Source organism: Cynocephalus volans, chromosome 5 (genome assembly GCF_027409185.1).
Source record: "Cynocephalus volans isolate mCynVol1 chromosome 5, mCynVol1.pri, whole genome shotgun sequence".
Taxonomy (NCBI): Eukaryota; Metazoa; Chordata; class Mammalia; order Dermoptera; family Cynocephalidae; genus Cynocephalus; species Cynocephalus volans.
This window is the reverse complement of record NC_084464.1, coordinates 58,772,252-58,791,009: the sequence shown is the minus strand read 5'-3', so window position 1 is coordinate 58,791,009 and position 18,758 is coordinate 58,772,252. Positions and strand designations below refer to the sequence as shown.

At 38.2% G+C, this 18,758-nt stretch overlaps 1 protein-coding gene across 1 annotated transcript in view; it reads left to right on the top strand.

Annotated features, from left to right (window-relative positions):
• The first annotated feature begins 254 nt into the window (after positions 1–254).
• The window catches only part of PTCHD4 (patched domain containing 4), a 218,435-nt gene continuing 199,931 nt past the window's right edge, over positions 255–18,758 (top strand). Inside the window, exon 1 of the mRNA XM_063098452.1 lies at positions 255–680. Within this exon, the coding sequence (XP_062954522.1) occupies positions 255–680 (426 nt within the window). The remainder of the gene's footprint in view (positions 681–18,758) is intronic.

Here is an 18,758-nt window from a genome sequence, read left to right as displayed (position 1 = left end):
GGCCGGGGAGGGGGTGGGCCCCGCGGCGCCCCCGCAGCGCCCGCCGCCCGCCCCCACGCGCGCGCTGCCGATATTTGCCCGCCTTGCTGCAACTTGCTGCAGTGTTTGAAAGAGTAGTAGGAGCGCATGGAGGTGGGGCCGGGGAAAGACCGGGCGGAGTGGTGGGGGGTGAGCGCGGCGGGGGTGGGGAGCGGGTCGGGCCCCGAGGGGTGGGCTGGGCGAGAGCGGGGTAGCCCGGCGCTTACACATGTCACATGTGCTTTTTAAGACGGCCGGGAGCGCCTGCAAGCTGGATCTGGTGGAGGATGCTGCGGCAGGTGCTTCGCAGAGGGCTCCAGTCGTTCTGCCACAGGCTGGGCTTGTGCGTGAGCCGGCACCCGGTCTTTTTCCTCACCGTGCCCGCAGTCCTGACCATCACCTTCGGCCTCAGCGCGCTCAACCGCTTCCAGCCCGAGAGCGACCTGGAGCGCCTGGTCGCTCCCAGCCACAGCCTGGCCAAGATCGAGCGCAGCCTGGCCAGCAGCCTTTTCCCCCTGGACCAGTCCAAAAGCCAGCTCTATTCGGACTTACACACCCCTGGGAGGTATGGCAGGGTGATCCTCCTCTCCCCACCCGGGGACAATATTTTGCTCCAGGCTGAGGGGATCCTGCAGACCCACCGAGCCGTGCTGGAAATGAAGGTGAACTACAAGGGCTATAATTATACTTTTTCCCATCTGTGTGTGTTGAGAAATCAGGATAAGAAATGCGTGCTGGATGATATTATTTCAGTGCTAGAGGATCTCAGGCAGGCTGCCGTCTCCAATAAGACAACAGCCAGGGTGCAAGTGAGGTATCCCAACACTAAATTAAAGGTATGCTCCTTCTGCATGCTTCTGCCAATTAAAGAGGCAGCACTTCATTTCTTGCCCTAAACAAGCAAAGAAAATGCAGAGGTCTCATCCTTAAGACTCAGAAGCTGATGCTTCTTTCATTTATGGGGGGAAAAGATGGGCAACTGAGTGAAGAAAACACAGGCAATGAATGGTACAACTAGATATTAAGAAATTCAAGGCCAAACAAAACAAACAAATGCCAAAAAATTTTTTAAAAAAGAAAAAAGAAAAAAAAAAGTTGTTTCTGAGACCCTGCAATTACATCTTTGTTCAGGGTTAATAAATCAGTGAATGGAAGGGGGAGGGGGAATCCTGAACAGTTTGGGGGATTTCTTTTCATTATGGGGCTCAATGTATTTCTTATTACTGATTACACATCCACCTGGTGCCATATCCGCCTATTTACATCTTCAGCCTGGCTTGATTTTGATATGTAGGGAATTTGTGTTTTGGTGTTCTGTGAGTGTGTATCTGAAAGCAGTGGGTTATGAATGTAGTAGGGATTCCAGGAATGATGTGTGTGCATTTGCATAGCAAAAGAAGCAGCAATTTTCTATGCATAAAAATAGGGATGTGTACCTAACTGATATACTACTAGTTTACAGAGTCCTGTTATCTTCCTTTCCTATTAAAAAAAAAAAAAAAAAAATCCAAACCAAAGCAAGACGATTATAACAAACCAATAACAAAAGAAAAAAAAAAATCTACAGTCAGCAAAAATTACAATAAATGATTATTTCAGCATTTGATATGTTGTGCTGTTTATGCTCTCAATTCAAATTTTGTTGCTCAAATGAGATTTCTAAACTCATGCTATATACACTGTCAGGACTGAGCTGCTGCAGGCAATGAGGCATGCAGTCTCCCAGTGACTGAAGTTTCAGGGACAAATGTGACTTCCAAAAGAGTCACTGCACCATTCGTATGCTTGACCCTGTGCATGCTTAGAAGCTGTACAACCAAGAAACAGGTGTTTCCCAAGAAGAAAAAATATTCTTTCTTTTAATGTGTGTGCAGATGTGTGTGTGCTTCCGTGGAGATAATGAAATAGGAGAAACTCCAGTTCCAATAAATGGGATAGTCTAATATAAGAAATCACTAATATTCCTGTTTATTTATTTGATACAGTCAGCATCTATACATTTTTAAAAAATAAAATAACTTTTGCAGGACTTTTGAGAGAAAAAAACTCTTTCCTGAATTAAAGGAGGATTTAATGCACTTATAAATTAGAGATTTCTCAGGAAACCTCATAATCTGCCTCCTTTTAATGTGGTGTTCTTGCTTAAATGGATCCATAGGCCAAAAAGGGTATCAGCTTTACAAAGCTGAGCAGCCCCTTGAGGTTTAGTGAAACTAGACAGATGATTCATCAGCTTTAAATCTAGGTAAGAGCTTGCCTGCTTCACACTTATTGATGGGAGCATGATGGATATGTGTGGTTGGGCACCATGCTTTTCGTTTTGTAAATCCTTTGCCATTAACATTATTACTTGCTAAAGAAAAGGATACAGTAAGAGGTAACCATCCTAGCCTACAGTCTTTTAAGTGAGTTTTTTTCTACACCGAACATCTAGAGTAAAGAAAAATTTGAAACTGTGTTATATTTAAACTTCAGCTTGTTTTCCCTGTTGAGTCAAGTTTGCAGTTCATTAGTATGCATTATTAGCTGGGTCCCTTATTGCCTTTATGCAGCAGTACTCTGTAGTTGTAAGAGCTTTGTCCAATCAGCCACTGTGGACATTTTGTTCATCTGGCAATATCTTTATAACATTTACAGTACAATCCCTAAGGTATTCAGTTCACTCATTTAATAATCATTTGTTGTACTCCTGTGATTTACTAGGTGCTCTTCTAGGCACATGAAACAGAGTTTTGGACAAGAAAAGCAAAAGTTCTTACCCTCATTGAGCTTAAAAACAATAGAGGTCAGCATCCTCATCCAGAGTTACCTGCAAGCAAGGGCTCTGCAATCTTTGGGTACACCATTGTGCCAACCCCATGCTAGGCCTATCGTAGGTGCTCCATCTAAACTTTTTGACTGATTCATTGGTGGGTATACATCTTGGCCATAGTTAGTGGATAATCATAAAAGAATGGCATAATTGATTACAAAGTTTATGTAGTAGCAGTAGAATTATTCTATTAATCATTAGAAAAACAGAAGTATTACCCATTTGCTAAAGTGCTCATTCTGCTACATTCTAATATCTATGTTTCCTCTAATGTGTTGGCTTGACTATCTCGGCATGGCATCAGTGGGGCTCTTTAAGTTATGTTTGGGTAAATGAGCCCTTTGAAATCTGAGAGCAATGGGCCCTCTCAAGGGTCCAGACGTAATCTCACACATGTTCATGCAATATAAGATACAATTTCCTAAGTGAGTACCACGGATGCTTAGAATCCTTTCAAAGAGTCTCCATGGGCTCCTGAAATCCTTTCCAAGGGTCTTTCATGGCTCCTAAAATCAGAACTCCCTGGCACAGTGCAAAGTGAGATAGCTTTCTGTTTTGGTTACATGTTATTTGGAAATGATTTTAATTCATGTGTGGCACTGGTTCTCAAAGTGTGTGTCTATAGTGCTTATGAGCACTAAAGCTAGAGGACTCCTGATGTAGGACATTTCAGGGAAAATTTTATATGTACATTTTTTAGCCCTATAATTTATTAGACTCTTCTCTCTCATACTTGGGGCACCATTCTTCCCAACTCTGTCCAATGTGGAAAATTTTGGTGCTGGAAAATGTTATTGGTGGGCATGCAATCAGGAATGGAAGGAAACTGCAGAATAAATAGCAGTGGCTGGATAACGTGAGTAGGAATTGGCACTGACTTGACATGAAAGAAGCAGTAGGTCAGTGCTTGGAGATAATCTGAAGATGTATAAACACTGATTGACAGAGAGAAGTGGTCAAAAACCTTAGTTATGACAATCAGAAGGTCATCTTCCAAATAACATTAAGACACCCAAGCAGTCCTGAGCACAGAAAGGTTTAGAATTTCTGATAAACGTGATTATCTTGACAAGGTGATCCAGACAAGCAGGGACACAGAAAGTTGCCTTGTATGGAGTTCCAGAGAGGCTTAAATAAAGCTGGTATGAAAAAAACAGCAGCCAGCTTAGAATACAGAAGAAATGAAATGTGCGCACAATTTCAAAAGCTATGTAGAAAAGATGCCAAAACCTGAAATCCCTACACCTGTATAATGTGAACCTTACAATTGTGCCCTTAGTTATGATCTTTACATAATGTCCCTGATTAACCACGAAGGTCATGGCTCGTACTCACCCTGTGCTACTCACTTCTTCCACCTCAAACCTTGTCCAGTTCTACGCAGGTAGTATTCACAATGAACATTCACTGATTAGTTTATTGATTATTTTGTGCATTTATAATATGATATCACAAAATTCTTATCACTTTTTGAACCACTGTGGCATGCCTTTATTCTAAAGTTATTCTCTATATTCTTCAAATTTCTATAAAATGCTTTTGAGTTCAGTAATTTGGGGGCCATTTTTTTTTTCACCTATTAAAACACACATATCATATAAAGCAAATACACTGTCGCCAGACTGGATTTTTAAGTAAAATACTTAACAGAATGTTGAAACCAGTCTCTTGATTAAAGTGAAACAAGCATTCAGAATCCTTAAGCAAGGGCTGCTCTGGACTCCAAGAAATGTTTCATTATCATTCAAGGAGCTCAGGTGGTTACAGGTAATCGTTGTCTCCTTCTTAGGTAGACCATCATAACTCTACTTTTTCATCTGGCTAGTTCCGTAAAAGTAACTATTCTCATATGTTCCCATTTCTATATTTTGGCCACAGTAAAAGACAAAGGTAAGGATGAAGCAGACAAATGTGGTCCTTGGAGGTTGGTTTAATTGCAAGAAAAGAATGAAGCAGATTTTACTTCCCTGCAGCCTATTCTTCCTGCTAAATTCCATTAATAACCACACCTCTAAACAGATGTTAAACTGAAGTCAGTATGCACTTCAGTGTACCACATTTAAGAATAGGACCAAGGTAGACTTTCCTCCTTCTTAACAGAAGACAGGGTTTCTTTGGCTACATTTTGGGTGTGTCCTCCAGATTTGGAAGAAGTTGCCATTAGTTATTTAGTTCCAGTCTCAATGGAAGGGCAACTTGAGCCAATATCAAAAGTGAGGAGGAACACTATTTGGGGGGATCTGTAAGAAAAGTTATTCTATAGACTTCTTTCCCTAATTCATTCTAGAGCCTTAGAAGACATACATATCAGGATATTCTCTGATATATTGGTTTATGCTTACCTTTCTGATTCTATCTCATAATAGGGGAAAACATTAATGAATGTTTAGTTTGTGTCCTACATGGTCCACATCGTGTCACTTAATTTCCACAAGTTTATGAATCAGGGAGATTATTTTTATTCCCAGCTTATAGGTAAGGAAACTGAAGACCAGGAGGTTAAGTGACTTACCATGAAGTCCCCAAGCTAGTGCATGCTGGAGCTGGGATTTAAATCCATGCCTCTTGGTACCAAAGCTCATCTTAACCACAATCAGGTCCTATCACTGTGCATCATTCTATGTAACAACAGCCCTTTGTACTAAGAAAGAAGTAGGGCCATGATTCCTAAGCCATCTCAAATCCATGCTAAAAGAACATTACTGATCTTTCACACCAGTCTCCTTGCTCACTCAGACTGACCGGCTCCTAAGGAAGTTCCATGGAGTGTAACTTCCTACCATCTGCCTACTGTGGACAGTTTAGTAAATTCCTGTTTGACACATAATTTCACCTTTTATATCATTTCCCATTAACACAGAACAAACTAGGGTAATGCTCCAGGATCAGCTAAAAGTGAGAGGCTTGTTATGTGGCCCGATGTTTTTGAGCCAGGGGCTTATGTGCCAAACAAGCCTGGGTATTTCTGGCTTAAATTGGCATTAGCAGAAAAGAATTGATGAGACAGCAGGTGATAGTACAATGTGCTCTAAAATGAAAAAGACTCAAGAGACATGAGTTCTAACCTCAGCTCTTTAAAAAAAGGTTGTGTGACACTAGAAAGGTCTCATCACCCATTTGGGTGTCAGCTTCTTCATCTGTAAAATGACAGAGCCAGGCCAGCGGATTGCCAGGATTCTTGTCAGCCAGTGTAGTTCTATGATTCTTCTGCACATTCCACCTCATAGTAGATAAGAATCATTTCAGCAGATTTCAGGGTGCATTATAGAATATTTTCTCTCTGGAGTAAAGTAGATGTGCTTGATTAGATATGAACAATGGTGCTTAAAGACTTTAATCATAGTCTCCTAACTAAATTATTGTACTTATATTTTCAGGCTACCATATCCAGATAAGTTTGCTCATTGAACTTTTCTGAGCACCCAAAGTAGGCTAAAGACTTGCTTGATATTGAGGGCTTGCTTCAGCAAAGAGCTACTTTAAGCCAAATTAAATAATTTTCATAAGGACGTACCTAAGCTTCTCTCCATTTTTGGAATTTAAGGATTAAGGGAGGGTTAAAAAAACAAAAAGAATCAGAAATGGTTCTCTCTATTTTTCATCCCATTTCCTTATCCTCAGCTGATCTGATGATAGTTTCTTCAACGATGCAGGACAACCAAAGGCTTGAGGTGGGGGTGGGACATAGAAATCAAAGAGATACACACAACATGTTGAAAGTGTGTGAAGGGACAAAGGTCACCTACACCCCCAGGAAAACATATTCCTTTGCCTCTCCTGACACCTTAAACAATAATTCACTCTAAGAGTTTTTTTAAAAAATGTTTTTCAATTTAAAAATTCTTATAACTGAAGTAATCTTTCTGTTGTGCATTTCAAAATATATTGTCCTTGGAGAATACTTTGCATTTTAGCCCATTGGCTATTACACCATGATTAGACCTCATTGCTTTTAATTCACTTTTAAAGTTGATCAGCATATTCTCAGACTTATTCAAGATACATCCAGACATTTCTACATATGCTCAATATAAACATTTTTAAAGAAGAAATCTGAAAATTCTAAGCTTCTAGATTTGCCCAAGAAAGCTCTAGATTGACAGCCGACCTAACTTAGGTCTTCCCTAACTTAGTCAAACAAATCACTCAGGGTGGAATCAGAGGAGTGACTCATTTCTCTGGATTGTTTCTGCCAGTATGCTGGTGGACAAGGTTGCATTTGTAACAGCCCTGGCTTGCTGAAACATTTAGGCAATGCTTCTGACTTAAAAGCATGCCAAATCGCATTAAAAGCCACAAAATTAATTTCATTTTGTTTTCTAAGACCTTGCTCCTCAAAGTGCATGGACCACAGCATCAGCATCGCCTTGGAGCTTGTAAGAAATTAAAACTACCCAGGTCTCACCACAGACCGGAATCTGCATTTTAACAAGCTCACCATGTGATTAATATGCACATTAGAGTTTGAGAAGCTTAGATCTAAGATTCAAGGTTGACTTCAATACTACTAATTGATGATTTAAGTTTGAAGTGTTGTTTCCGACCAAAAACACCATAAGAAAATAGGGTAATTGAGTCTCTCGCCGTATCATTAGGTATGTCATGGAAACATCAAAGAAATATCTGGAGAATTACCGAGGGACTGTTCCACATTGAAAACCCTCACCCCTATCATCTACAGTTGGGCCTGTCACCTGGTTAAGCTTAAAACTGATTACTTCCATTCAATATTTTCAAAAAATGTTGAAATTAAATCTAACCATCTCTTTAAGAAAAAAAATCATCAGCATTTTTCTCAAGCCCCTTTGCAATTATTACACAACAGTAGCAATGTTAAGCCCTGTTTAGCCCAATTACATTAATATTATATGAGAACACAAGGTATAGGAACCATACATAACAGAAAGAATATATGGGGAAAAAGAATAAAATGCAAAATTACAGTGGAGTGTACCTTTAAAGTGGCATTGTTATCCACATTTTTCCCAGATCGGATTGCTATGGGAATGTCATTCACTGAAATCAAGGCTCATTCTCTATCATGCAGATGAATTCAAGGCCTGTGAAAGGTGCCTGATGAGCAGCACTCGAAAATGAATGAACTGTGTTTAGTTACAGGATTTGTGTTGGAACAGTCAATGTTTCCCCTCTGCATCTACTCTCCCATCATGGACAGGCGTCACCTGGGATCCTCTCACTTTCTTCCACTGTCTAAAAAGCTGAAGGTAGAGAGTAGGTTCTAGGTTCAAGAAAGCCAGAAAAATGTTTAAAGGGTTCTCCTAGACCCAGGCGGTTCTGAAAGCAGCACATCCAGGTGTTCATGGCACATGTAGATTTGACTGGATGTTTAGGGTTCAGTCTCAAAGAGTTCATTCTTCCCTTTGAATGTTCAGGTCTGTTCTCTCACCTCACCAGTTCTCTTAACTACATGGAGAGAATGTTTAGTTATGATTGTTAATGCAGGTCATACTAATGTGGGTAAGATATTCATCATGTAGTTTAGATTCAAAATCCATTCACCTGTGCATTAATTTAGGTAACCATCATGGCTGCTGTGTGTCAGGCGCTATGCTGGACACTAGAGACTCAGTGAGAAACAAAACAGATGCAGTCCTTGCCCTCCAGGAGTTTGAATCAAATTTTTTTTTAAAAAGACAAAAATCACACAGATAAATTTATAATTACAGATTATGTTTATTATAAGTGAAAAATTCACACTGTGTGAGAGTAAGACACCGAGTCTTGGGGTATTAGAAAAGACTTTCCTTAGGAAGTGACTGAGCTGAGATCTGGGGGGTGAGAGGGAGCCAGCAAGCAAGGGCGGGTTAGATGGGAGAGACAAGAGTATGGTTGGGAGGACATGGTACCTCAGAAGCGCTGAACAAGAGCCACTGTGGATGGAGGTTAAAGAGCCGCAGTGGTGAGCACGTTCAGGGCAATGTTAAGAACTTCCTGAGAGTCGGCATATGTTATGTAATTTAGATCAGGGTTTGTGGATCCATATTGTCTGGATTTATATCTTAGCTTTACCCTAATTAACTCTATGACTTTGGGCACATTTTTTAACCTCTTTGTAAGTCAGTTCCCTCATGACAGCCCTTACCTCATAGTATTGAGTGTGTCAGATGAATTCATAATATCTAAAACAGCACTTCTCAAACTCTAATTGTCACCTAGGGATCTTGTTAAAAATGCAGATTCTGCTTCCATAGGTCTGGAGTGGGTGAGATTCTGCGTTTCTAGCAAGCTGTCAAGTGAGGCTGCTGGTGCTGGTCCCCGAACCACACTCTGAGTAGGAAGGGCATAAGGCACTAAGGACAGCACCCGGTTCATTGTAAACTCTTAATAAATGCTAGTGGGTTAACTCCTTGAACACTGACATTGACACTCTTCCCTTATCCAGAACACTTATGGAATTGGTAAAATGATTTTCTTGTGAACTTGTGATTAGATGAAAAAATCTTTCTTTCAACCCTCAAAGTTGAAAATCTCTTTACCACATAGTAGTTACTATTTCATTAGTAAGCAATGTGATGGATATAGACTCCTCTGCCTTTTGCACAGAAGAGCCGGAGCTAGCTTCAGGGTCATGATTCTGAACGTGACCTCTCTTTGCTAAGGACAGGTAAAGAAGGTACTGAATCTTGGTCTCAGCGTATGCTAGGTCTGGCAGTGTCTTGGAGGTTGTATTTTTACCATATTCTCAATACACCTAGCCTTGACCACTTTCTCTTCTCTTGACTTTTGTGATGTTATGTTTCTCCTTCTAGTTCTCTGAGAGTTCTCTGCCTCTTACTGGTTCACTTTCCTTTCTACTCTCATATGTATATTTTTTTCCATAAAATAGTCTTTTTATTGTATATCCTCTCAATATTCTCATTCAAGCCAAACATCTGCTATTTTCTCCCATGTCTACAATTCTTTTAATGGTGTCTGCATTCTGCCATTGACTCAAAATCTCAGTCATCTGTGATTAACTCTTCCTTCTCCCCACCCCAAACCAGTCAAGACATATAATCTAACTAATTATCATATTCTGGTCATTCTACAGCATTAGTTCTCAAAGTGTACTCCTTGGAACAGCAGTGACAACATCACCTAGAAAGTTATTAGAAATGCAACTTCTCAGCCCTCATTCCTGATCTGCTGAATCTCTGAGGGGGTAGCGGGGGGGTGGAGAGTCTGTGGGGACAACAACATTTACTGCTGACTCTGATTCCTGCTGAAGTGTGAGAAGCCCTGTTCTAAGGTGCTCAGTCTTGGCTGAGTATAAGAGTCATTAGGGGAACTTTAAAAATACTGAGGAATGGGTCCCATCTGCAAATATTCTGGTTTAATTAATAGAGGAGTGGCCCAAGCATTGCAACTTTTAAAAGCTCCTCTGGTGATTATAATGGATTACCAGGGTTAAGGACCAAAGTCTCCTTTTTAGACTTCTTTTCCTTTTTATTCTCACTGCCTTCTACTGTGGGCCTTCGTTATCTCTTACTTATTTAATTTATGTAATAATCTAATTTTTCTCACTATAATTTTTCACACTTACAGCCTAACCTATGTAATAAGATCATGCACATCTCAATTATATTTTTCCCTAACCAACTAGAGATTTCCATTTCCTGGTGCAAAAAAATTACAAACTCCTGATCACAGCCATTGAAAACTTTCCTTGGCTAGGCTGTCAATACTACTCATAGTTTCAGGTCATGTTATATCACATGGTGCAACAAACCAAAAAGCAAACACCCTGAACTTTCTTGTTTTTTCACTTTCATTCATACTGTTCTTTTGCTTGGAATTTTTTCACACTGTCAAAATCATATACATTTTGTAACAGTTGAGGCTCCAAAGCCACTTTTTCTATGGGGATTCTCTAAGTGCTTCCCGAAGTAGAAAGCACTTTTATGTGCTTTGGAGGTAGGTAGTTCTCTTAATCTCAGTCAATTTGTATTATAGATTTGTGGCAGTCTTTGCTATAATCTAACTGAATGTGCCTAACAAGCTAATAGAGTGGGTAGCCTTCTTTGCATAAATTAATTTTGCTGGGAGGCTATAGCCAACAAGGAAGAAGTCTATAGGGCAAACCCTTAGGGGAAGTTGTAAACAAGACAAATACCCGTTTGTCAGTCTGACATCCTATGGCTGCATCTAAGCCCTGAAGAGAGATGGCTACAGAAAGACATTGAAAGCAGTTTCCATGAACGGTCCTAAATTACATGAAGCAAAAACAACACAGCTTTGGGCTCAGGAAACAAAGGGCCACCAGAAGAGGAAAGGACAGACTCTTTGACCACCAGTACACAGCACCCATGTGGCTTCATTTCAGGAGAGGCTGCAGAGGGCATAACATGGCTTGGGCACCTGGTAGGGTTGCCAGATTTAACACATAAACATATAGGACAACCGGTTAAATTTGAATTTCAGGTAAAAAAAAAAGTAGTTTTATTTTGGAATAAGTATATAATAAATATTGGAGTCTTTGCTTATCTAAAATTCGAATGTAAGTGAGTGTTCTACATTTGATCTGGCAAGTCTAGCACCGTGAGAATTCACAGAATTACATCTGGAGACTTCAGCACAAACTTCAGTGTCAAAGGGCCACCAGCACCAGTTCTAACTTACAGCAGCGGGTGTCAGCCAGGGAGCTCAAGAGGAAGACCATGAAAGGCCTGATTGGAGACTAGTGAAAGATATTTTAAGGATTCCCAGAAATGCATAGGTGAACGTTTGCAGGGCGCAGAGTTTCCATCTTATTCAAGTGGGAGTGTAAGCAAGTGAAATTTACATTAGTCTTAATATGACCTCATTTGTATGCTCTGGCTTTAGGAAACCCAAGTTACATTTATTGTTTTAATATTTCCAAGAGACTATACTGGGTTAAGATTCCACTTAACTGAAATGCTTTTTATTTCACATTTTAACTATGAAATGATGAAAACTATATATATGTGAAGAAAACAATTGATTAATGAAAATAGATGATGAGTGCATAGTAGTAAAAATTTGTAGGATGGAAATATTAACGGGTCAAAAACTGAACCCCTGGATGGGTTAGATTATGCTGATTCCACGTATGAAACATTTCAGTAAAAACAATGATTCATGCCGTTAACATTTGTGAAACAGCACTGACAAGTACATGTGCTATTTTAAACCTGTCTTATTTCTCATCAAAGTTATAAAGCTTTTAAGAATAGGTATCATATCTTGTTTACATTTCTAGCCTTCTCCACATAATTTAAAAACAAAGTCCTGCCTATAAGAAAACTCTCAGTAAATGACTGATGAAATGAAATAAACGTAAGTGTATTTGTTTAGGAAGGGGATTCTCATTTAGTGCTGATTCTGGTTGCCTGGATCTGTTCAATTCAACATTTACCATGTTTTTCCACTAAGACTGAAAAACATTGGAAACCATCCTAATATTCCATATGTGGCTCTCACATAATATCCATTCCTCATAGGAAGAGCCTAGCTTGTCATTTCTCCCTTCCCAGGAACTGGGTCTTCCTGCACAATTCAATGCAGGGGATGATCTCTGCAAGGCAAAGGCCTGAGTAGGTGAGGCAGAGCCTGCATAACAGGGAATGAGGACAGCAACTGTGAGGCTCCAGGATGTGCCCCTGGAGATAGATCCTCACCCTGCTAGAGCTCCCGAGGGGAATGAGAGAAGTTCAGGTTCTGAACTAGTTTAATGACCCCCTTTCGTAGGTAGAGCATAGCTCTCTAAGGGAATAGCACATAGAGCTGATATTAGCAGCTTGACTCTCATTTTTATTTTATTCTTTTCAACCATTTCTACCTTAGGGATTATTTCTATGGAACTTGATTTTTTCTAGGCTATGGAACATTAGACATTTTTTATTAAACAATTACATTTTGTTAGGGTGTCTCTTCCTAACCAGATTCGAGTTTATATTTTTTAGAGTTAACTTGTCTTAAAAAGTTGTTTATAAATTAGTGTTATCTTACTCCTGATAGAAAAACATTTTGGTAGTTGATAAATAAATTGATAAGACTTCAACTTTCCCTCAGCTCAGTTTCCTGCCAACTTATCAATGGTGTTAATTTTATAAGCATTCATTGACAATATAGCCCACATAGTCTAAAGCAACAAATGTTTTTTTGAAGTGGATCCCATTTCTTAATGGATTAAGATAGGGGAGTCAATTATTGGTTGAGACCTTCTTTTAAAATTTTAAATAATGATGATGAGAGTAATAAATAGGAAACAAACAAGTCTATGTTTAAACCCAGTTTCTTTATTTACTTGCTGTGTGACTTTGGGCATGTTACTTAATGTCTTTGTTCCTCAGATTTTCTGTTTTAAAACATTGTATTGATAATATCCACACTGCAAATTTTCAAAATTTCTAGCACTTGGTAGTATCTTAATAAACTGTAGCTAATTTTTATTAATAAAATCTCAAAATCATAACACCACAAAAAGATTAGGAAACCAATTGGAATATCATTCACCATCCCACTCACCAATTCTACAAAACATTTATTTCCAGTCTTTAACTATAAAGTACACAGTTGTCATCACAGGATGCATGTCTTTTTGATACTGTTTATTTTCACTGTTTCATATGTGTATTCATGATTATCATTTTATTGGTTACAAAATAGTTCAGCAAGTAGCTGTGATATAATTCACTTAACTATTGTTATCTCTAGAATATTTATGGAGCAGTGTTTTGGGGCTGATTTTCACAATCCATAAAAGGCATAAGAAAGAAAGCAAAACTTTCTGGCTTGTCAGTGAGAGCTATAGAAAAAGAGCATTTTCTTATGTGATTTAGTATGTTGCTTTCATAAGTACATGTAAACAAATAAACAAATATAGGTCAACAAGCTCCAGGGGAGTAAGTGTCCCAAGAAAAACCGTGGATAGAAATTAGGAGGATCTGAGGTATTCATAGATCAACTCCAAAATGCTATAAATTGCTTTTGTTAAGGACCACATCAATATTAAGCTTCTAAGAGCATTTCGTGGCTTATCTTGCTATGAAGTAATTTTTACTGCTTTTCACTTGGTATAGTTCAATGATTCTCCAAAGAAACACTTCAAGAACTTTCCAATTATAGGACACCCAGGATCCCTCCCCACACCAATTGAATCTGATTCTCTGGGAAAGGACCTGAGCATTGGTATTTTCAAGTTCCTTTAACAATTCAAGTGGATAACTAGATTGAGAAACACTGGAGGACCTTAGACAAGGGAAAAAAAAAAATCACCTCATTCTACCCGGCTCTTTTGCAGACAAGGTGAGAGGATAAGGGAACACTTTAAGCAGACCCATGCTGCTTCCCTTGAAATTCTGCTTGAGGCCAAGTTTGGGGCTGCAAAAGAGAGAACATTTGCCCTGACACCACTACCACAGTACCATTTTCCTGCCAGGTAAGCTGCCTCCATGGGAGCTCTGTAGCTAAAGGGGACAACTTTATCCTCTCCTGAACTTCCTTAGTGTCTGTAATTAACTAGCCAGAAATACAATGTCTTAATTAACTATACTCCAGTGATGTCCTGGTTTGCTCATCATTGGGACAATATATCCCTTGACATTTTAAAAGGTACCTTCATTTATGACATTTCTGCAAAGAAATTAATTTTTTTAAAAAAGCTGTAAGCTCATGGTAAATATTTATTATTATGGTGATAGGCCAAGGGTAATAAATATTAATAGCTCAAAGAAGTATACTACTAGGACTTGAAATAGAATTTCAATTTGTATTAAATTGTTATCAGCTTCCTTGTTTCCATAAAGATAACCTAAATTCCTATGCATACTGAGATGAACGATTTTTGCCACTTTGTAACCAATTCATTAATGTTGTCTATTAGCCCATACTTTTGATATGCTTATAGTAGGAGATAAAGAAATATGTGTCGAATAAATGACATGTCAGGTGAATTAACTTTTTGGCTTTTTAACTGTTACATTTGGAGTATGTATTAAAGGCATGATATTAAAGAATTGTAAAATACTCTCAGTCTTACATTAACCAAGACTTAACTTGACAATCTTCAGCCAAATTGCACGTCTTCCATCTCTTCACCTGTGAAAAAAAACATTACACTTCTTTTCTAGATGTATCTACTAGTTTTAGCAATTTTGTGACCTCTAATTCATTCATAAATGGATCCTAGCTTCCCCAGATCAGTCTGGCAAGTCAACCCATGTTAAAACAGATTAACACAATATCTACTTAAAGGCAAAGTATTCTTAGTAAAGTGAAATGAATATTTAAAGTAGTTCCAGCTACGAAAGAGCCATAACAATCTAAATGTCCTTGTTGGGTCACTAGAAAGCTTTTCTATTAGGAGCCCAGTGGGTTCATAAATCATGTACTCCCTCTCTTAATATTTTTAAATGGCAATTATATATCACTTGATACATAAGGTTAAAGAATGTTTGCCCAATCAATATGAGCGATATGGTGTACAATAGTGGCCACTAGACATTATACATTACAGAAGAAGAATGAAACATTTGGTACCCCACTACCATATTTATATTAAATGCTTTGTCTTTAGCAAAAGATAAAAGCACTTGTAAAGTTGAATCTGTACTCACCTTATATTTTTCAGAACCATACAAAATAGGGAATTAACTCCTCTTCTATTTACTGTTCTAAAAGAAATGTTAAGTAATTGTAACATATCTTAAAGGAGTTTAACATAAGCATTATATTTCATGCACATAGTTCCACAAGATTATCTAATCTATGCACTTCAGAAAGCTAGGTTATACATAAAATCCTTCAGTAACCTACACTATTTAATGTCTCTCTAGAAGAAAATTATTCATCATATCTATTTAAAGCAAGGTATTTATATTTGTTTTTCCTCCAGTGAAGAAGGAGAAGCTTGGACATTCCTATCTTTTTTGAATCATCCTCTCCCTGTGACCTGGAAATTATATTTTTTAAATCTTATACTCTATGGCTGAAAAATCTCTTACACATAGACCTCATTCTGAACCTCACACCCTTTTTACTTTTAGCCCCTGAAATGTTAAACTTTTAAGTTTAGGAAATTGACGCATCTCCTAAGTCTTAAACACGTATGATGTATTATTTGTAAAGATATCCAAGCATCTTCTCTGCTCTGAACATTCTCCTCCCTGTGTTTTCCTTATCTCTATGAATAGGTTTGAGAAATAGGTAGAGAGTTATTCTATGCTTACATTATTTCAGACATTATGATAGGCACTGGAGTTACAGAGATAAGTCACAGACTCTCTTTTCCAAAAACCTACAATCTAGTGAGGAAGAAAGGTAAGTAAATAGGAAGTCAGCAGCACAGCCTGGTAACTTGAATCTGAATCTTAAAGGTTAGTCCAAAATGATTCAGGGCTCTGAGCAATCCAGAGTTGGTGCTACATAAGATTCAGCCTCCTCAAGAGCTCTATGATCAAAAAAAGGGGGTCTGGGGGAGCTTTACTGCTTTACTGGTGGAGGGAATCTTTCAGAGATGCTTACTTCAATTGGTAATAAATTGTTTTTTTGTTTTGTTTTGTTTTGTTTCTTTTTTTTTCAAAATGTTTTCATTAAAATTGAGGTCAATGGAGAACTGCTCTCTGTAAGCAGGGAACTATTTTGCTATATCAGTTACTCTGAAGGTTATGAAGTCAGCACAAAATCCAAATAATGCTATAGACTTAAAAAATGAGTACAAAGCAGGAAAATTTTATGGGTATGGACCAAGAAATATCAAGATGTAAAAACATAAGGTTATTAATCATCCACAGGACCTGGCTAGAAGATTGTTGGATAGTGGAACTTTCTGTGACCCCAAAAACCATCCTGTACTCTGGTCTTTCCTCCCTAGTGTGTAGTAACCGTTAAGATAATTGTGAGATTATTTAACCAGCAAAAGTAAATAATGTATACATGCACAAGACTTCTTTTAGAAATCATGAAGCATGCACAGCTAAGATCGTGAAAATGCAAAGCAACCACAGCTGAGATGTTGAGCATTTTTAATGAGAAGAATAAAGAATTAATTCCTACTTTTGTTTGGGGTAGTATCTGGTTTAATAAACATCTAGTTTAATAAACATTAGTGCCCAGTTGGTTAAATCAGCATTTGTATTCCTATTAAACAAATGAGTCGTTCTTATATCTTTAGCAAAAGGTCACATTAAATCTTTCTGGAACAGAATGGGTAAAAATAATTAACAAAAGTTATCTCACAGTTTATTGATCTAAAGGTTGATGTATGAGAATTAATGTTTATCTGCAAATTGTAGAACTTCAGGTCTTGGTGTTAAGAAACATAAAATGGCAATGTGCATTTTTTTTTTTTCTCATAAGGATTCTTTGTACTAGCAAAGTAAAGCACAGCATTAAGTAATTGCCCAGTGAATTCAATTATCATGGATAGAAAATCTAGATATTGTTATCTGAATGTCTTATGACAACATTTATACTTTCAGTTCTCCGTTTCATTGTTCTTTTGTTTGTTTACTTTAACACAGACATAGTAAGACTGCAGGCTGGGAAGTCTCTTTAAATATTTTGCAGGCAGGGATAGATCAACTCATGACTGATGGGGATCCATGACAGCAGTCCCATCATGTAATGGCGATGTGTGCTCATATGGGCTGAGTGCTCCTTGTCATTTGGTGTGGGCGCTGCTCCAAAGAATATGCACAAACTCATTTGGTTGTCACCAACAGCCCAGTGGGAGCACCACTATATATTATCCTCATTTTTACAATGAGGAAACTGAGGCACAGGTGGTTAAGTAACTTGTTAAAGTTCATTCAAACTGGATGTAGCCAGTAATCTTACTGCATTGCCTACGTTCTTACTCATTTCTAAAGTATTGACCAGCCATATCGGTCCCTCCACCTTTAGTTTGGTTGCATATAATATTCCTAAAGATTTTCCTGATTTCAAGGGAAGCTCAAGATTAAAAGTGGAAAGGGATTCACTGTATCATCATTTTATCCCACCCAGAACTAATAAAAGTATATTCCCAGTAGCATTTTCTCCAGAAGTAATTTAGTCAGTTTTATTAAGTTCAATTTATGTGCACATCACTTAATTGATAGAATTTTTGCCACTTTTCTTGGAATACTGCCCCAATAACCTGACTCATATCATGACATTTCTCTATTATAAAACTATTTCTCTTTATTATGATATTCCATTCTTCCTTTTTTCAATTAACAACATAGAACAACCTTAAATAATTCTTCTATTACTAATAAGTCATGTTGATCCCTAGTTTTTATGAAGACCAGAAATCAAAGACCACAGTTTTGCTCTGTAGAGTAGAAACCATTGTAAACAGATACAAATTTGATGCAGTTTTACAGTGGCCTCTTCCTGCCACAAATTTAGACTGGGGAAACTGGCAGCCAAAGTTCTTCTAATTGTATTTAATAACCACTACTCTGAGGGTATCCAGAATATTTGAAGAGATGGTAAATAAGGATTTATTGGATATGGAGTCCTTTCTGTGTGCAAGATAATAATGGATTGGGTGTTTCCCAAGGAGCGTGAAATAGTAATAGAACGAGCAAGTAATTTACAACTTAGTTGACATGTCACATACATACAGTGAGTCTACAAGGTAGTAAATGCCCAATGAAGGATGCAGGCACTACTTACTATAGATAGGAGTTCAGAGAAACAATGGATCACCTTTATCTTTCCCTGAAGCTTTTGGGATGAAGTGGGATTTGAGCTAGTTTCGAAAATGGAGGTTGGAATCAGATGGAGAAATACAGGGAGAGCACTTTGGACAAAAGAAGAGCCAGTCTTTACAGAATAATTACTTGGGTGGTAATTCAGCATTTTTATCCTTACTAACAAATAGGGGAATTATTTCATTTCCTAGAACTAGGCCAGGTAGGTTAATAAGAATCACAGGAAGCCCTCTCGAAATAGTTCATTATAGAACCATCAAGTATGC